At 41.1% G+C, this 21,328-nt stretch overlaps 1 protein-coding gene across 6 annotated transcripts in view; it reads left to right on the plus strand.

Annotated features, from left to right (window-relative positions):
* The window catches only part of APBA2 (amyloid beta precursor protein binding family A member 2), a 388,985-nt gene that overhangs the window by 339,039 nt on the left and 28,618 nt on the right, over window positions 1–21,328 (plus strand). For 5 of the 6 annotated variants that reach the window (XM_069098428.1, XM_069098429.1, XM_069098427.1 and 2 more), the window contains 2 exons: window positions 1,828–2,040; window positions 9,487–9,606. In XM_069098428.1, the coding sequence (XP_068954529.1) occupies window positions 1,828–2,040; window positions 9,487–9,606 (333 nt within the window). Of the gene's footprint in view, window positions 1–1,827; window positions 2,041–9,486; window positions 9,607–14,569; window positions 14,843–21,328 lie in introns of those variants that run through there. The other variant, XM_069098431.1, reaches the window with a different exon arrangement.

The raw sequence follows: 21,328 nt of genomic DNA on the forward strand, positions 1-21,328 counted from the left end.
ATTCAAGGCCCACCACAATCTAACTACAGCTCACCTCTCCATAATTATTTTGTACTGTTTCTCTACAATATCACCATAGCTCACTCATTTATTCATCATCTCTTAAACATGCTTTCCCCCCATTGTTTCCTCTGCCCAGAGTATCCTCTTTCCTTTGATAAATCATACCCTTTCCTCTCTATCTTCTTCCTTCCATCAATCAGTCAACAAGCATTTATAACATTCCTACTATTTGCCAGTCCTATCTGAGTGCCAGTTCATTCATGAAGCCTTCGCGATAGACTATAGACCACATACATCTCCTTTGGCTCTGATCTCCATTAGCTTTTAATGTTTGTACTACTCATTTAGTACTTAGAATATGCTGTCTGGCCATGTTAGTTATGATTTTTTAAATCTATGTTTTTAATGTATGTCTCATATCCCTAGGTAGATTATAATCTGATTCAGGGTAAAGACTATGTCTTAAGCATTTTTTTCCTTCCAGTGCCTAGCACTTGCATTGTACAATTAAGAGCATGATTTTCACTCAATTAATGTTTACTTATTGATTGACTGAATGAGGAGTGGGCTCAAGCTGAGAAGACTCCTTGTAGGAGATCATATTTGAAAAACATCTGAAGGATGGATACAATCTATATACACAGAAGGGGAAATGGGAGTGTATGCTAACTGTGGGACACACAACGAACAAAGGCCTAGAGGTCAGGTGAGCATGGCATGTCATGCAGCAGGGGCAGTGTTTTGATATTCAGTGGAAGCTAACGTTAGAGTGGGACCTTGAATGCCAGGCAAAAGAATTTAGCTTTGATATGATAGGAACTATAGAATTGCTAAATAACTCTGGGTAGCAGACAAACAGTAAACAGAATAATGGCTATGTTTAAATAAGTTTGATCCAATGGAGATATATAGGCTGGAGTGAAAAGGAGAGCCTGGAGGTAGGGAGACCAGGCATGAAAATACTGCATTGATTTAGGTGAGAGGTGATGAGGGCCTAAAGCCAGATGGTTATAGTGAAAATTGGAAGAATGGGTATGAGCAGTATTTGAAAGGAAAAATTGATAAGACTTTGTTCCTAACTAAATATGAGGGAGTCATAAAAGGGAACGTAGCTTTCCATGTTTCCTTCTTTCTTGTGCTAACATTGACAGCATCAGGGAGGTCACTTTGTCACACGTAGTCTGTATTGTATGGACTTGGCTATCAGTTTCTTAGTGGAAAGGCCCAGGAATCGAATAAAAAGAAACACTTTACGCAAAGAAAATTAGTCAGTCATAATTTCCCCTATATTTGGAACCTCTTTAGCCTTAATTGATAATTCAGATCATACTTAGACCATTACATATAAAACAGGGATAATATGCACTGAGCAGAGTTGTGAGGAAAATGCTTTGTTAACCTTAAAGGGTCATGTAAGTATAACTGTTATTATTGTCATCATTATAACCATTGGGAGTCCTGTGGTGTAATTAATTCCAAAGGCACTGATTACATATTCCCCAATTCTAGGGATTATCTAGCAAGTGGAGCTATATGAGTGATGGGGATTGAGTCTTACTACAGAGAGAGAAAGATGATTGCTAGATGTTATAAGAAATCCTCTTGTGGCCATATCTGGAACTCAAGGGCACAGCTCTACTAAGGTTAATATGGATTCACGTTATGGCATTAAGTCAGCCAATGTTCTTGGGATTCAAGTGGAGAGAGTGGGCATTTGTCCAGTTCTCAAAATTGGGGGCCATGTTTAGGGGCTTGTTTCCTGACGTGCCAAGTGGGTGTAGGATCAGAGCCAGTTACATTAATGTCTGTTTTATTTCATTGCAGCTCCATATAGAAAAACAAAAGGGAGAAATCCTTGGTGTGGTGATTGTGGAGTCAGGCTGGGGTTCCATCCTCCCCACAGTGATTCTGGCTAATATGATGAATGGAGGTCCAGCAGCCCGATCTGGGAAGCTGAGCATTGGAGACCAGATAATGTCAATCAATGGCACCAGCTTAGTGGGTCTTCCTCTTGCAACATGCCAAGGAATCATCAAGGTACTACTAATTTCTCTCCCTTCCTCTCCCCTCCCTTCTCCTCTTCTCCCTTCCTCCCCTCTCACCTCTCCCCTCCTCTCCTCCCTCTTTCCTTTCCCCCTCCTCCTGTCCCCTTTTCCTTCTCTCCCTCCCCTCCCCCTTTCCCTCTTCCCCTCCTCCCCTTCCCCTTTCCTATCCCCCTCCTCCCATCCCCTTTTCCTTCTCTCCCTCCCCTCCCCCTTTCCCTCTTCCCCTCCCCTCCCCCTTTCCTTTTCCCTCTCTCCTTTGCCATCAACTTTTGGGGACTTATCATTGATTCCTACTTTTTCTGTGAAGGTTTTGGGAGTGGGGAGAAGTTTGGTTTTATTTCACTGAGAGCTAGGTTAGCATCCCTCCAGTTCAGTACCTGGGTCAGGAAGATCAGAGACATTCCACATTTATCCCAGTATAGCATTGGCTTCCTCATTAAAGACCCTTCCAGGGTCTTTGCCCTTCCAAGTGGCCCCTCACAAACAGTGGTACTCATAGAACATTTAGTGTTTATCATGTGGACAGGAAGATTTCATAGAATCTTAGAGTTGTAAGAGGCCTTAAGAGTTCGGGCAATCCCTGTAAAAGGAGTCCCTCTAAAACATACCAGCCATGGCAGTTCAGTCTGGCTAGTCAGCTGGCGGACAGTGTAATAACCTGATGTCTTTCTTTCCAGGCAAGAGCTCCACATGGCACTTGTCTACAAAGCATGAATATTTGCCTGTAAGATACTAGGGGTGAGATGCTGATCTTAGGTTAGGCTTTTGATGAACAAAAGGATCCCACTGTCTCTGAGGCATCCTTAAGATAGCTCTGACTCTCAAGAAAAAAAAAATTTTCCCTAATGTAATGTAATACCAAGCAAAGGCAACTTCCCAGGTTCAAAATACCAGCATAGGTGCTCTCTATTTTATTCAGTGACAAACCAAGAACAGAGAAGATCAAAACATGACATCATTCCAAATACAGCATTTACTAAGCATGATTAAATAATCTCCAAGTACTACCCCACCCCAGGATCTTCCAATCATTCAATCAATTACAAAGTCCCTGTTCTAAATACTACTCCACCCCTAGGCTATACCCTAATTAAGTCCACCACAAAACCCCTCTTCTCAAAAGGAGATTAGTTTCCAAACATAGGTAAAGTACCTTCATTTGTCAATCACAGAGCACAATAAGGTCAAAAGTTCCCCACCCCTGGATCACAATTGAATCTACCCAAGAGTTACATCAAGTTTAAACACAGCACTTAATACCCAAATGGAGCTCTTTTCTTCATCTTGACAGGAGGCAAGTTCTCAGCAATCTTAGTTCCTGGGGAGACAAGGCTTAGCAAGGCCATAAGATACATTGCCAGTCCCTTCATGAATTTATCCTCTGTCTGTAGAACAGTCCTAGAACCCCTGAACACATTAGCAAAGCCCTCTCCCAGGATTTCTGTAAACATACAACAAGAAAATCCTTCTTCAGGGCTTCTGAACCAACAGAAAGGCTCCCAGACCCCTGCAACAACAGCACTGTCCTTCACCAGTGGACAGTATTCATTCTGTCTGCAGGACAGTCTCCAGACCCCTGCAACAACAGCACTGTCCCTCACCAGTGGACAGTATTCACTCTCTGTCTGCAGGACAGTCTCAGGGCTTCTTAGCGAACAGCCAGGTTCCAGGACTTCTTCAACAGGACTGTCTTTCACCAGTAGACAAATCTGGCAAAACAACATCAAAACAGACAGACAAAGTACCAGCAAAACAGCCATGTCTCCTCAGTCCTTGGCAGCTCAGGGGGCAGGTCTCAAAAGTCCAGGGCAATTCAAAGCGGCCACCAGCAATTCTCTTAGTCTCTCTCTCTCCATGAGGTGCTGCTTCCAAAAAGGTCTTCCGCCTCTCTCTAGTGTCTCTCCAAATCTACATCACCAGCTCCTCCCAGTTCAGGACTTTCTTTTCACATCAACAAGCCCATCCCACAGGTGGGATTAACAAACTCTGGGCTTTAACACAATCAATTTGAAAACCAAGCCAATACAGGGGAATCTTTAATTGCCATTACTATCACACCTAACAAGCCTAAATTTGACTCTTTGAAACTTTTACTGATTACTATTGGGGAAATAAAGAGTGTTGTTAAAAATAGGAAGATGACTACAGGTGTGCCCCATTTTAAACACAAGACATGTTTCTGAAAAGTTATAGTAAGATCACTGAAAATCAAAGCTAGAAAGATCAATTAGAGATCACATGACCCAAACTAATGATCACACAGATGAGGGAGCAAAGCATCTATCAGAAAGATCACATTTGGTTTACTTGATGGTCACATGTCCCAGGAATTGAACCCAGATCTCCTGAATTCCAGTGTAGGACTCCTCCCACCATGTCATGCTGCCTAGTATCAGATCTTAAAGGGACCTTCATTTTCTAGGTTGAGAAAACTGAGCCGCCAAGAGAAGATGCTTACCCAAGTGAGTCAGAAACAAAACAAGGACTAGGGCCCAGTTTATGAGTTGTCTTTTGAGTGATTTCTTAAAATGCATCAAGGGAGCTCACTATTTAGAAAAAAAAATATGAAAATGTTTCTATTTAAATATTTCAAAAAAAAAACTATAGTAGTATAACTCATCATTGCCTAATTTGTTTGTAAGTTGAATGTTCAGCCTAAGGGATCACCTCCAAGAGAGGCACGTGTGCATTTATGCAGGGGTAGGGGATAGGAGGCAGGTATTTTAGGAACCCTTTAGTGTCTGCAGAAAGTAGTGAGTTTAAGGTTGTTCGGGACCCCTGATGAGCTATTGAGCACAGTGCTGATTTAGCCAATGCTTTGTACACATACAGAACCATCTTGTCAGTTTATAATTTATTCACCAGCTAATCAAGGCCACAGTATTACAGAAGAGCATGAGGGCCTGCTTCCCTTGTCCTCCTCCCACACTCCCTCCCTCTGTGTTCTTCAGGACCAGAGAAAGAGGTTTCATTCCTCTTTTTTATCTAACGAAATAAAGGCCTTTGTTTGGTCCAGGAAATCAAACACACAGTGTTTCCACACTGGACTAAGTAGATAGCATCTGCCTAATGGGCAAATCATACAGATAAATCAGAGGATAGATTTTCATATGGGTACATAGCTGACTAAATTCTTCGCCTTCCAGCCAGGTTCCCCACAGAGCTGAAAACCAAACTTTGGGCTCCTGCCAGTCAGCCAGAGGACAGCGTACTACCCCGATGTCTCTCTTTCTGGGCAAAAACTGCACATAATGGTTGTCTACCAGGCACCATTTCCATGAACGAGTGCCATAAGATAGTAGGGGTGAGAGTGTTCTTATGTTAGACATTTTTGATGACACAAAAGGCTCTCATTGTCTCTAAGCTGTTCTGAATGTTGATAAAATGTTATTTTATTGGAAAAACCACAAAGGAAGGGGAACAGACTTCTCTGGGCCTGATAGGACAGCTCCCCTAGGCTAGAGGGAGCAGATTTGATTTAGTGCTGTCAGAGCAGTTCTCAGTCACAGAAAATGTTCCTTTCATATACAGTTAAAGAGCAAAAGAGGCAGAGAGGGCCATATTGTCTCAGGACTTTGGTCTGTGCCTTCATGCTTACTTTTTATCACCAAATTCAGCCCCAGGCAGCCAAAAATATGGAAGATTTCCTGATAAAATATTACTGTTTAGAATCAGAACCTTTAAGCTAGAAAAGCCCATGGACATAACCTTATCATGGAATTTTAAAAATTATAGCATCTTAGAACTGGCAAAGCTCTAAAAGGTCATCTGAGGGGCAGCTATGTGGCACAGTAGATAGAGTGCTGAACCTGGAATCAGGAAGACTCATATTCCTGAGATGAAGTCTGGCCTCAGATATTTACTAGTTGTGTGACCCTGGGCAAGTCACTTAACCCTGTTTGTCTCAGTTTCCTCATCTATAAAATGAGCTAGAGAAGGAAGTGGCAAACCACTCCAGTATCTTTGCCAAGAAAACCTGAAATGGTGTCATGCAATTCAGGACTGAAAAATGATTCAATAACAGCAACAACAACAAGGTCATCTTATCCAACCCCTACCTAAAACAAGCATGCTATCTACACAATCTTCAAAAGTACTATCAAACCACTGCCAGGCATTGAAAAAGATGAGGGATTTATTACCTCCTTTGCATCTGATTCCAGTCTTGGATAACTAATTATTAATCAGACAATCAACAAACATTTATTAGGGGCCTACCATGAGCCAGGTACTGAGAACACAAAGAAAAAAGCAAAAGTCTCTGCTCTCAAGGATATTATATTCTAATAGAAGAGATCACAGTCAAACAATCTAAGACATTATTCCTAATAACAAGCCAAAACTAGCATCTCTTACCAAGCAAAATAAATCTACTACTTTTTAAAATGCATTTGAAGACAGCTTTTCTATCATTCACTTTTCACTTCATTCATCATTCACTTTCTACAAGTTGTCTTTTCTTCTGGTTAAACACTGTTTTCAGCCAGTCTTCAAATGGTCATTCTCTTCTTATGATTTCTAGCTTGTCAATGTCCTCTCTCAAATATGGTACCTAGATCTGGACTCCAGGTTATAAGAGGACTGTTACTTGTCTTATTTTGGATACCACACATCTACTAAGTTGAATATAAAATTATCCTTATAAGGTGCCTGGCCCACTGTTGCCTCATGCTGAACTTCCAGCCTATTAAAAGATGTAGGTCTTGTTACATTATCTAGCCATGTCTCCACTATGCTAAACCTGAGCAGTCAATTTTTTTTAACTCAAATGTAGAACTTTACATTTCATCTTATTAAATTTGACATATTGTTCATGTATGTCAAGATATTTTTGGATGCTGAATCATTTATTTATTTTGTTAGCCATTCCCTTTTTCTTTGTGTTATGTACCAAAGATATTTTCCATTCCCTTATTTTACAGAACCTTTTCTCAAAAGCATTCTCTGCAATATCATGTCATACACTTATTTTCTGAAAGCCTAAAATTATTTTCCCAACATGTATAGATTAATTATGTATAAAACTAAAAGGAAAGATCTTTGGGTACCCCTAAATGCAGTTGCTTCTTCAAAAGTATGACTGTTTTTTGCTTACTGTAGCTTGGCATAATTAACCCATGTCAAGTTTTTGTTTTCAAGTTTTACTTCCTAGATCACTCATATTTTCATAACCATTTCAACACTGGAGATATTTCTCTGAGGTTTATTTTATTTTTGGTCATAGAAAAATCACAGTTCTTTCTTTCTGGGCCACAGCACACTTCTTGTTTCCAGGTTAAAAATGCTCTACTTGTAGCCCAACTTGAATCCCAACTCAGTACTTTCCTTGGATTTAGTCTCTGAATTAGGTTCTTTGTTCTCTGAATACCTGGCCTAACTTCTCTGAGTTCGTCTCATTTCCCATACCTCAAAACTTCCTCAAGTATTTTGATGCACAAATTTTCTAAAAATATCTTACACATTCGCTTTTATCCTTGTAGAATCCAGGGTACCCTTAACATTCTGCTGTATTGCTACTCCCAGGTCCATCATGCTGAAGATGTCATCCATAGCTTACTGGCTTTCATTTCCATTGTACCTTCTCCACCAAGCTAGAATAAAACACATAGCATCGTGATAAAGTGAAACATTTCAGAATGTAAAGTAAAACCAAACAAACAAACAAAAAACAAAAACAAATAATGAAATCAAATAACAAGAATTCTTACCACCCACTTCCCAAGGCTATGGTAGACAGGTTTCCCTCATTCATGGGTTTATTATACAAGTATCTACAGTCTTTTCAGATAGTTCACTTCCTTCTTCTTATTTCCATTCCTTGGGCTGGTTTCTTAGCATGGCACTAGAATGTAGGGAAAAGAAGGGTGTCTGAAACTTGTTAAATGGATGAATGTAAAGCTTTAGTGTCAAGAAGCCAACCCTTCTCAGCTTGGGAATGTTGAAGCCTTAATATCTTAAAGATGCTATGTCTGCGCATAGGAACAATGGAGTGAAGTAGAGATTCCTGTTACTTTGTCTTGGGCACCAGAGTGAAAGTTTTCTATTGCCAATTCTGCCAGAGAGCTCAGGTAAGGATGAAAAAGGCCTTGGTGGAGTCATAGATGAACCACTGTGGTGATATGGGACAGCAAGGACTGATTCTACCAAAGACACAACTAGTATGGTCTAGAAATAGCATCCATTTTTCCTTTTTCCTTTCTTTTGTTCTCTACCATCTCAGTATTCAGCCAGCATCTTAATGCTCTGTAGTATCAACACGATATTCACAGCACCAATGGCAGCTATGGAGATGCCAGCAGAGTTCTGATTTGCAAAATATAACAGACTCTCCATACAGAAGACAGAAGCAAAACATCTATTCAGACACCAGAAAGCCAAATCGCAACACCAGAAAACTGAATTCATCATAGCAACAAAGAAATCTCTACACAATAACACTACAGAGAGCAACACCATCCCAAAGCCTTCCCATAAGCACAAGCCTAGTTATCTCTTTGCCTGCTTTCTCTCTCTTCCCTCCGTACTAACTGCTCTGACTCCCAGCTTCCTCTGGGCTCCACTCCACCTTTCCTGCTCTACTCTTCAGCAAAATCCTCCCACCACAGGCTCCATATGATTACATTTGGCCTATTAAGGGGCAGGGAAGATCCTCAAAGCAGGAAAGATCTTCAAATTCCCTTAGGCCTATCAAGGGGCAGGGAAGATCTTCAAATTCCCATTCCCATTACAAGCTCCTGATACCTCTACACAGTTTCTAACCTGGATCCATTAAAAATATACTTGTCTAAACAGAGACCATGCTAAGGTATCATCTTCACCTGCAGATTTTATGCACCAGATTTTGATAGGATATATATCTCAAAGGGAAGCTAATATTTGTGCTTCATAGTAATTAGAGGAAAGAAGATGTGAATGAGATAGACTAGGTTAAGCCAATTGGTTTCACCCAACTGTATTGTTAGACTCTGCCACTAATTAATTATATGACCGTGGGCAAATCAACTAATTTCTGTGGAGTGGTGGTGAGAGCACTGGCTTTGGATTCAATTGACCTGGGAAAAACCTCTGTGATCTTGGGGCAAGTCACTCTTCTCTGGTCCTCAGTTTTCCAGTCTGTAAAATGAATTGGTTAAACTAGAAGATGCTTAAGATTCCTTCCAGATCTGAATCCTGTGTTCTTTGGTCTTCATTTTCCTCATCTGTAAAATCAAATAAAAGCATTTGTTAAGTACCTACTATATTCCAGAGACTGCTAGGTCCTGGACATATAAAACAAAAATTGAAACAATCCCTGCCTTCAAAGATCTAACATTCCCATATGAGGTAGTTAGACCTTGTGATTTCTAAGGTTCTTTCCACTGCTAAAATTTCTGTGATTCTAAAGATGCCCAGGATATTTTGGTTAGTATAATCATACATATCTCTGCCTGTTTGACAGGGTTTGAAGAATCAGACACAAGTGAAACTCAACATTGTCAGCTGTCCACCTGTCACAACTGTCCTCATCAAACGACCTGACCTGAAATACCAGCTGGGCTTTAGTGTGCAGAATGGGATTGTAAGTCAACACTCCTTTACGATGTGCTTGTCTTGATGAGAAGCTATATTTAAAGCCTTAATGCAATGGATGCTATAAATTACTTAGTGGTGAGAACTTGGCAGATTAGATGCTTGCAGTAATCCCTTTGCTCTTGAACAAAATGTCTCTGTAGCAGATCCAATTGGGGCTGCAGTGTTCTGCAAGACTGGTTCGCAGCAGAGGTTATTTTCCAGGCAAATAGGGCACCTGTTAGTGAGTACCTGGGTTGCCAAAGAGCTCACAGCATCTCCCTATCCTCTGGCAGAATTGTCTTCATGATCAGCCTTGGCTGGTCATCTTAGTCATGGCAACAACAAACCACCCAGTCACCCACCCCAGTCCTCTAGGGTCAGGGTCACAGCCATGTGTGCTGCCAAGAAACTTGGCCATGGGGAAGCAACTGTTGGAGCTGTGGCTTTCACCAGGGTATCTGCTACTGCTTGGGTCTCTCAGGGCTAGCTAGCATAGCAGCATTTATTTTGAGTAATGCCTGTAAAAGACAAGGAAGTTCCATGTTCCTGGGGGTCTATATTCAAATTTTGCTTGCTCATATTTTGGGGAAAGTGGGATAACAGCTTAAAATCCATAATAATCTCTAAATCCCATTTTCATTAATAATTTTAGCCTGTCAGCTCATTAACTTGAGCTTGACTGCTTGGATTTTTGCTTCCTTTGCCTTTCCATGAGCTCTCTCTCAGGCAGAGGTTCCTGTCAATAATGAAAGTTTAAAAGGCAGATGACAGGAATAAGGAAGAGGGGAAGGAATGGATCTGGATAATTCAAAACTGCATAATCAAACCTTGAGTAATGGAGAATTGACCATCCCTATATGAGGAGGGAGAGATGGGGGAATGATGAGTACAGTGAGAGTATATTTGTAGAGAAAGAGCTTGGAGTATAGTTCAAAACCTGATATTATAGTCTTTTCAATGAATGGTATGATTACTTTGTCTCACTTTATTTAGGTTTGTAAAGAGAAATGTTAATTGGTGGTTTGGGTTCAACCTAATAACTACAGATGGACAACCATAGATTTAAAGGTAGAAAAGATCATCAGCAGCAGAGGTCATCAGTCCCCCTCACTTTAGAATGAAAAAACTAAGGTCTAAAGCGATTAATTGGCTTGCCAAATTTACATGAGTGGCAGAGGGAGAATTCAAACCCAGATCCTCTGTCTCCCCATCTCATACTCTTTCAACTTGGAGACAGCTCAGTGGTGTAATGGATAGAGTGTTGGATCTGAAGTCAGGAAGGCCTGATTTCAAATCCAGTCTCAGATGCTTACTAGCTGTGTGACACTGGGCTAGGCACTTAATCTTTTCCTTTTAATTTCCTCCTCTATAAAAGGGGGTTAATAAATAACACCCACCTTCCAGGGTTTATTTATTGTGAGGATCAAGCAATATAATATTTGTAAAGCACTTAGTACAGTGCCTGGTAGTTGACATACATTATTATTATTATATAAATGGAATATAGGATTCAGCCAAAGGGCTGCACTTAAGCACCTAGAGGGCTATACATGGCCTCAGCCCTAGAAAGTATAACTTCACAGAATCTATCAGTCAATAAACATTTAGTGCCTGCTATGTGTCAGGCACTGTGTTAAACACTGGGGATACAAAACGAGGTAAAATTCAGTTCCTGCCCTCAAGGAGCTTACAGTCTAAAGGAGAGACCACATGCAAACAAATATATACAAAGCAAGCTTTATACAGGAAATAATTAACAAAGGGAAGGCACTAGATTTAAGAGGGATTGGGGAAGGCTTCCAGTAAAGTAGTCATGTGAAAGGCATTGTTTATAAACAGTGTCTTCCTTTGTTTTCTGCTATGCTTTAGAGGAAGTGATGATATAATTGATGGAATGGTAAACTTAGAAAGACCTGCGTTCACATTCCCACTCTGATGCTAGCTGTGACAGCCCAGGGTAGCCTCTGAACCTCTTAGAACCTTCAGCTGCTACCTAAAACTGAGTTACTAAGTCATGGGTGGTTGGAGGGAATTCATCCACCAGGAGTTCCCCAACTAGCAAAATCACAGATCCTTCAACTTTTCCTGTATTTTTTTTTATTTCAGGGGGATGGGGTAGTGAAAGTTCAGGAGATTGGTTAAAAACATTAGCAAGGAAACAGAGAACTTGTCATTTTACCTCTGGATCTGACAGCTCAAGCCAGGTTATTGCAATAAATCTTCCATTAGTCAGATTCTGGGTAATGGAAAGAGAAATGGAGGTTCTGGTTAACTGAATTTTCTGGTTAAGTGAGGGTTAGAATCTGAATCTATTTTCAAAAAATGTTAATCCATATTGTTTAACTCTATGTAAATTATGTAAAAATAGTATTACTCTACTTTCCTTCCTTAGTAAAAAAGTACACTGAACTCTTTGGAATCTTTGTTGGTTGGGGATTTTTTAAGATTACTCCAGTTCTTCATAAGTCTCATGATTTCACTGGTCTTAATATTTTCTCCATTGATGCAGATCACAACCCCTAAATATATTGAAACTTCTTACATTGTTGTGGTTAAAATACATTCATCACCTGGTGATGAGGCTCTCCCATCTTAGGCAGGCTGGTTCTCTGAAGACACACCCATGTAGTCAATTACCAGACCTAAGTATGACAGTTATTCTATGGGTCTCTCAAACTTGGGTAAGGCATTACTGGAACCTTGGCTCTGCAGGGATAGTCTTTGAGAATCCAAGGTTTCATCATGCTGTGGTTGTAACTAGGACTATGGCAAGGATAGGGATCTATGACTTCACTGCTACAGGGAACTCCTAGATAAGGAATCTCAATGAGGTCAATGCACTCTCTGAAGCGAAGGTGTGAGTATTCCCAATAGACTAGTTAAGTATCTGTGTGATGGTTGAACCAACCACACACAAGGGTTCAGCAATGATAACTAGGTCTTCTTTCTAAAGAAGTGCTTTTATTTAACCAGGGATCATTGTAAGGTGCTCCCCTCAACAAAGCCTTGAATCTGCTGGGTTTGCTGTTATTGTTTGTCAGCTCAAGTTTCACAGAAATGGGCTTTTCTTAGAGTGTCTGATGTGTGAAGTGGTTAATGTGCTAACTCTTCTAGATACCAGCTGCACTGGGACATGTGGGTAGGATGGTTAAATTGGAATGATACTGATGTCATTGTCCCACATATGGCCAGGGAATTTTTAGCACTAGTTTGTTCTAGGAGGTTTGCTATTGCTTATAGATTTTGTAAGGGTAACATTTCCCAATTCATTCCTTGCATGTACCAAAGTTCACCTGACTTGCAGAAATTTGGCTTCAGAAATAACCTCAGTTCTTAATGCTTTGGAAGACATCTGGAGTCATATTGTATTATCACAGAAGATTAGAGTTAAAAGGATGGTGGGAGCTTGCATTTAGAGTGGGAAGGGATTGCAGCCCACATATTCCAACTCTCATTTTATAGAAGAGCTGAGGGCAGTATAGAGGATAAGTGACTTGCTCAAGATCCTAGCGATAGTAGGTAGCTGATAGAGCCTGGCTCTGAACCAGATTCCCCAACTCCAAAGCTGCTATGCTGGCCACTGCATCTGAGGATTCTAAAGGGATGTTTAATTTTGTCTAATTAAATCGTGCCATTTTACAGATAAGATAACAAGTGTAGGAAAAGTAAGCAGCCTGCCTGCAGTCATACCAGTGATTGGGGCACAGCTAGGCTAAAACACAAGTCTTCTAAGACTAACGTGTTGCCACTTGGGCAGATATCTGAAGGACAAGGAGCAGAAAAACTCAGTCATGATCCTACCAGCTCCCAAGTGTGCTTGGCTCCTGCCAGCCTGTGTAAATTACCTGAGTAAAACAAATGGTGGCTGTTAACTTGAGTTTAGCGCCACCTTCTGGACAACATCCCATTGTTTCTGGGCTGCTTTACAATCTGCTCCACTCCAGGCTGGAAGCCAGAGTGAATTTTACTACAGAGATTTAGAGATGGGTGGATTTTGCATTTGAAGATAGCAAGGAGAACAACAACCGTTCTAAAATGCCGTGTTGAGACTATTTGCTGGTAAAGATATAGCTATCAAATAGTATAGTCTTAAAGGCTTATTATATTATGTTAAAGGAAGGAGATTTTTTTTTTTATTATGGTCTTAAGTCTTTTCTTTTGTCTTTGTGTCCTCAATGCCTGGGGATCCACAGCACTTGACATACACTAGGTGTTTAATAAGTGCTTGTTGAATTGGACTGGATTGAATGAGGTTTGGGAAATTGCTACCTCCTGGAGCCCTTTCCTGCCAGGGTGGCAATCACTGCAGAGGGAGGACATGAGGATTGGTATAATTACATCTCCTCCCCTTCCCAGCCACTATCTCATTAGACTGCATCTGCTCATTGTTTGCTCAGCTCATCCAGTGCCCCATTTATTTGCATCCATCCAGTTTGTCTCTTTTATCCATTATGTAGATGTATTAGAGTCCTTAGGACTGGATGTTGCCAACTTCAGTGTCTCTAAAAAGCTCTTTTGAATCACAGACTTTGGTTAGCAGAGACTGATCAACATAAAGATTACCCTTTTTAAAAATAATATGCCAGGGCGGCCAGGTGGCTCAGTGAGTAAGAGCACCAGCCCCAGGGTCGGGATGACCTGGGGATCAAATCTGGTCTCAGATACTTAGCACCACACCCAGAAATAACTGGCCATGAAACCTTGAGCAAATTACTTAACCCTGATTGCTTAAAAAAAATAATATGCCTACTTGAAGTGGTTATCTGATCACCTTTGTTTTAATGCCTTAGTTATGCATTTGAAGTTTCAATAAAGCCATCCACCTCCTTACCCTAAGTGGTGAGGCAGCCTGAAAACAGATTCAAACAAGGTTTAGATAAATTCATGGATGACAGATCCATAATAAGTTATTAAGGAAGATTAGACTCCCCATAGCTGCCTGGGCCCCCATCCTTGTTTCTTTTTTGCAGTTTCAGCTGCTAACCTGCCTTTCTTCGACACTCCTCCAGCAATACTCCTGAGACACAGCCTGTGGGTTATCACTCTGGCACATGAGGGCTCTTGCCACACAGCCCGCATTCCCAGAGGACAGGCCCTTGCTGCCATGTGATGTGTTACTCTGGGTGCCTGAGCAGTAACAGAGTGAGAAATTTCATTCAGGGCGAATCCCAGAGGACCAGCCGTGCCAGGTTGCTGTATGATAAATGCTCAGTGGGCGGACTGTAATAAAGGAAGACATTTATTAAACTCCTGGGCTTTCTCTTGTGATACATTGCGGTGCGTCCCAGAGTGCAGCAGGAAAGTTTTTACAGATGAAGCAAATAAATCTGCATGATTTTATCCTTGTTATGATACATCTCCCCACTGACCCAGAAAATAGGACGTAGGCTGTTGCACAAATCAATCATACTTCCTTGACATGTCCTTATGGCAGCTGTATTATAGTAAATACAGGAAATGAGATGCTAAAAGTCATTCCCACTTCTGAGACAAGCAACAGATGTTAACCTTTCTCTTTCTCACCTGCCTGATTTGGCAGTGATGCCAGGCAACTCCAACCTGTGTGTGTATGTGTGTGTGTGTGTGTGTGTGTGTGTGTGTGTTGCTCCACACCCCTTGGTGCCCAAGCCCCCTTTGCAGATGTTCAGATACTTAGCACTTATCTCATTGATCTTGTGCCAATTCTGTCCTCTGGGCTTGCTGAGATATGAGGCTCCCTGCATAATGCTAGCTAGCATCCTTTGTCAGTACTCCCTTCTATCTTCTGTCCTCTTCCCTCTTCCCAGTCCCCATGCCCTATCACAATCACTGGCCCCCTGGGAGTTGTACTATTTCTGCTTCATCACTGTACAATCATCTTGCCAATACCCATGATGTCAACTAGAAGGAAATGATGCCAGGAGACAATGGAGCAGAAAGGCTCTGGTCTTCACAATGCCACTTCCCAGTTCCTGCCCTAGAACAAAGGGCTACAGCTGACAAGATGAAGTGATTTCTGTCAGGCTGAAGAGTCATGAGGAGAAGAGATTCTGGCCATGTCTACAAGTCTAGGAGTAGCCTGGGAGGGTTATCTACAATTAACCCCTTCACATATCAACAATGCTAAGAAAACACCTCTGTGTGTTTCGAACAACAGCAAGAAATAAAACTAAGCACAGGCTGGCTGTCCCACCAGGGAGAGTCTTGTCATCTTTCCAGGGCATCAGTTTCACTGTCTTGGGTCTAGTCAGTTGCTGGGCTGTATATATGTCTTTTTTTAATTTTAATTTTTTTAATTTTAAATTTTAATTAAATATTTTAACATATTAGTAATTTAATATGTTTAATAATATATTTAATAATATACTAAAACAGAATAGATATATATCCTGTAGCAGGTAGAATGGATTAGTGTCAAGGACCCTTATAAATAATGGTCCTGTCAAGGGATCCCTTTTTTTGGGCTGCCCATGCACCAGGTGTGGGAGGTCTGTGCCCAGGATAAGTCACAATTTTCCAGAGCCTCCAGTTCTATCATCTTTTAAATGAGGGGATTGGCCCCTTCCAGCTCTGACATTATGATCCTGTGACCAGGAGTAAAAATATAAGAGCAGAGGAACACGGTGATGCTTCTGGGTAGTTTCCTTGACTGGATGGCACAACATTTGCTGTCATAGTGAATGGACCTTTTAGCCATAAATCAATGGACCTTTTAGCCATACCATGTGGGGTATATTTACTGTGGTGTAGGTGTAATAATAAATGAATTTAAAGATCCCCCTGTATTGGCTTGGTTTTTGGTTTGATTGTGTTAAAACCCAGAGCTTGTGAATCCCACTTGTAGGATGGACTTGATGTGAAAAGAGAGTGCTGAACTGGGAGGAGCTAGTGATGTAAATTTAGAGAGACACAAGAAAGAGAGAGGCACAAGAACTTTTTGGAAGCAGCATCTTGGAGGCATAGAGAGACTGAGAGGATTGCTGAGGGCCACTTTGAATTGCCCAGGACTTTTGAGAGCTGCCTCCCAGAGCTGCTGAGGACTGAGGAGACATGGCTGTTATGCTGGTACTTTGTCTGTTTTGATGTTGTTTTGCCAGATTTATCCACTGGTGAAAGACAGTCCTGTTGTTGCAGAGTTTTTGGAACCTTCCTGTTGGTTCAGAGCTCCAGAGACTGTTCTGCAGACAGAGAGTGAATTCTGTCCACTGGTGAAGGACAGTGCTGTTGCTGCAGAAATCTTGGAACCTTGCTGTTGGTTCAGAAGCCCTGAAGAAGGATTTTCTTGTTGTATGTTTACAGAAATCCTGGAAGAGGGTTTTGCTAATGTTTTCAGGGGTCCTAGGACTGTTCTGCAGACAGAGAATGAATTAATGGAGACACTGGCAATGTATCTTGTGGCCTTGCTAAGCTTTGTCTCCCCAGGAACAAAGATTGCTGAGAACTTGCCTCCTGTCAAGATGAAGAAAAGACCTCTCTTTGGGTATTAAATGCTGTGCTTAAGCTTGTTGTAACTCTGGGGTAGATTCAATTGTAATCCAAGGGTGGGGAACTTTTGACTTTTTTGTGCTCTGTGATTAAACAAATGAATTTACTTTACTTATGATTGGAAACTAATCTCCATTTGAGAAGAGGGGCTTTGTGATGGACTAAATGAATGTACAGCCTAGGGGTGGAGTAGTATTTAGAACAGGGACTTTGTGATTGATTAAATGAACCTAATGTCCAGGGGTGGGGTAGTACTTGGAGATTATTAAATTACACTTGGTAAATGCTGTATTTTGAATTATGCTATATGTTGATTCTCTCTGTTCTTAATTTGTCACTGAATAAAATGGAGAGCACCTATGCTGGTATTTTGAACCTTGGGAAGTTGCTTTTGCTTGGCATTACAGTAGAGGAGAGAATCCTTCATTTGGAGTCAGCAGACCTGAGCTCAGATTCTAGGCTTTCAAGTCACTCCAGATCAGGGGGTTGGACTAGACCCTTAACAAGGACCTTCAAATTCTAAGTCCGATGACTCTTATGTCATTCAGTGAAACCCCATGGCCTTTTTCCCTTTGGCACCATTCACATAACTCTTTATCCTCGACATATGAAATGACCACTTATTCTGATTTTTCTGGGACAATCCTGCTTCCAGGAAAATGTCAAGCTTCCAGGAAAATGTCCAGAAAGGACCTGCCTTTTATAAATCACATGTCTTGATTTGGGGTTCAGAAAATATGATCTCTATCTGTAGGGGGTCTCAAGCAGCAATGTGCAGTTTCTTTTTCAGCTGGAAGCATTTGTGGCTGCCTAAGGGGTAATGCACCTTTAAATGCAAATTTCCTACCACATTCATTAAATTTGCTTTGAGAGTCTTTTAGGCACCCTGCCTGTCACTGCTGTGCATAAATCCTATTAATTCTGATGGAAATTAAGCTACTGCCTTGATGGCAGAACAGCCCTTTTTTTAGTGAAGAGCAGCTGCTTTAGGCAGAATATGTCAACTTGATTTTCCAAATTGTGCCTTTGTCATCAGCAGGGACCCAAGTCAGCAGAGTCCAGTGTCCTTCCCTGGTACCTTTTCTGCCATCAGAACATGCACTCAGAAGCACTTTCCATATGTCTCCCCTAGTCTTTCTCTATGACATTATCATTAGGTTGACACCCTCACACCTAACCTATGGACAATTAATAGTTGGCAGCCCTGGGGGTGGGAAAGTCACTATTATGAACCTTTCTCCTCTGCCCTCTTATTTTTACCCCTGGTCATAGGATCATAACTCCAGAGCTGGAAGGGGCAAATCCCCTCATTTAAAAGATGATAGAGGGGCAGCTAGGTGACACAGTGAATAGAGCCCTGGAGTCAGGAGGACCCAAATTCAAATTGGACCTCAGACACTTAACACTTACTAGCTGTGTGACCTTGGGCAAGTCTCTTAACACCCAATTGCCCCACCTTCCCTCTCCAAAGAAAAAAAAAAGACATAAAAGATGATAGAAATGAGGCTCTGGGAAATTGTGACTTACCCAGGGTCACAGAGGTAATAATCATTACAGGAAGGATTTGAACACAGGTCTTCTGACTCTGGAGTCAGTACACATTCTGTACTATACATCTGTAACATGCTTCCAGCCTCTGGGTATAACCACGAAACTATTCTGTCCCAGGCCTGCTCACTAGGGTCATCTCTAACCATGCTTCCCTTCTCTTCTCTCCCTTTTGAGGGGAGATACAGCAGGATACTTGCCTTTTGAAACCTGATCACAGCAGGGTTGCTGATTTACTGATGTACAGAATTGGAAAACCTGTAGGTTAATAGTTCTTTGTGTCATGGACCCCTTTAGCAATCTAGTCAAGTCTCTGAACCCCTTCTTAGAATAATGCTTTTAAATGGGAAAAAATAAATTACATGGAATTACAAAGGAAATCAATTATATTGAAATGCAAGTTCATGTACTTGGTGTTAAGAAATCTTGTTCTAGGACAAACTCTACTGTCATTTCTTGGCTGGGCAGTATGTTCATTCATGCTACAAATATTTATTGAGCGACAGTAATTTTGTCTATATGAGTATTCCTTCTACCAAATAGGCTTTTAACCTCTCTGTAGCTTAATACATGGTCTTAGCACTGCCGTGATCAAAAAAATCCATTACCTTGTTACTGAATTGGCAATATGCCTTCCCAACCTTGGTTGCTCTCTGAAAGACACGTCTAATTTATCACTTGACTCATGATGTTGTTGTTCATTTATTTCAGCCATGTCCAATTCTTTTTTGACTCTATTTGGAATTTTCTCTGCAAAGGTATCTTGGCAAAGTGCTTTGCCATTTCCTTCTCCGGCTCATTTTACAGATGAGGAAACTGAGGTAAATAGGGTTGAATAACTTGCCCAGGGTCACACAGCTAGTAATTGTCTGAGGCCAGATTTGAATTCAGGAAAATGAGAATTCTTGACTCCAGGCCTAGCACTGAACTGTACTACTCCCTACTGGGCTTATAATGAAAATCTTTCCAGCTTGTTAGGACTTGCAAGAGCTTGTCCTGTGCTAACATAACTTTTGAAAGGCCAGGATCCTCTCCAAGTCATGATGGTTGAGGAGTGGGACTTTATAAAGGCTATCAAGTTATAGGAGAGCTAACCTTGGAATCTGGAAGACTTTGGCTCTGACATATCCTGTTTTTCCCTGGGCAAGTTACTTAACTTCACAGTATCTCAGTAATTCCAAGGTTGTATTTTAAGGGCAGAAACTATCTTTTGCCTCTTTTTGTATCCTTACCACTTAGCACAGTGCCTGGCTTAATAAAACATATTCTTAATAAATGTTGATTGATTGAATAGGTCCTGATTTAGAAGGATAAACATAGTTTCCTCATTGGAAGTTCTGCATTTGAATTATATCTTAGGTCTAGTCCAATTAAAACATGCCCTCTGTCTTCAGAGGGTCCAAGTCTTGCCCTCTATTAATTAACAGGGAAGATTAGGCAGATATGTACATAGCATAATAACACAAAAAATGTCTGTCTTCATAAGGAGAGGTTGCATCTTGTTGGTCACAGTGGAATGGAGAGTTGGGGAAGGCTTCATGAAGAAAGTGGCATTTGATGTAGACCGTGAAAGACCTTGCAGACTTTTGAAAGAGATAATGGGTATATGGGGGGAAGGGTGTGGTGGTGGTGGTACACCATTTTCCAAACAGAAGAAGCAACCTAATCAAAAGTATGTCATCACCAGTTGTAATGAAGCTTCTTCCTCATTTAAGGAGACCCTCATCATCTTCCTACTTTTGCTGGCAAGGTCTAGTGTATTCTGTGTGACTTGATATTTTGAGTTTGGTTGAGATCAATCAAGATTTGAATCTTTGATCTCATTCTTCTGCTACGGGGTGTCCCTAAAGTCTGGACACATAGGAAATCTCATTATATATATTTTCAAGAAATGAATGAAATTTTCAACATCATTTTATTTAATTAGCATAAATTTTATCGATGACAATTTCATATGGAATAAAAACTTAGTGAATTAAGCTGAACTTTTCTGTGATCTCCTTATGGAAAACCTGAAGTTTGCCTACCAGCGCATCAGCTTCAGCTTCCCTAGGCTAGAGACCAGAGTTGCCTCCAACCCTCTTCCACTCTCTAGAGTTGCCTTTTTGCTTTATCCACAATTTCAAATTGGTCCTTAGAGTTCCAGCTGCAGGTGAGGATGAAGAAGAGGGGAACTTCTGCCAGAGAAAAATAGATCTATTGCCCTCTTGGAGAACCCACTGGCTATTTTCTGCCTGATTAATATATAAAAATTTCATGTGGCAGGTGGCAAACTTTAATTTTCAGACCGAGCAGTTAAATGAAATATGTGCCTGCATAAGATGGCTGAACTAAATCTGGGTAATATCATTCAGTAGGCTTTGTCATCTGTGTGATTAGGAGGAAGGCGATCTGCAAAATGATATGTTCTTAGTGAGAGGAACCAAGGTTGTAATTCCAAGGCTGGCTCTGCTGACACCGTTAACCATGAAAGTGCAGTTCAAGTGGTTTCTAAACCCCAAGCAAAACTCCGAGATCTAATTGCAGTCAAGTCTAGAGCTTCAGCAGGTATGGTTATTTACAACAGTGCCTCTCGCACCATTCAGGATGTAGAAGGAGGCTCTTGTTGACAAGCAAGAGGTAACGAGTCAAGGAAAGCTGGCATTTTCTTTTTACCCACTCCCCACTGCTTGGGTTTTGCTATTAGATAGAGGAGGAGATTGTATTGTATTTAGTTA

Source organism: Petaurus breviceps, unplaced genomic scaffold (assembly GCF_028583685.1).
Source record: "Petaurus breviceps papuanus isolate PSGF00001 unplaced genomic scaffold, PetGlider_PUasm1.0 37, whole genome shotgun sequence".
NCBI classification, from domain to species: Eukaryota; Metazoa; Chordata; class Mammalia; order Diprotodontia; family Petauridae; genus Petaurus; species Petaurus breviceps.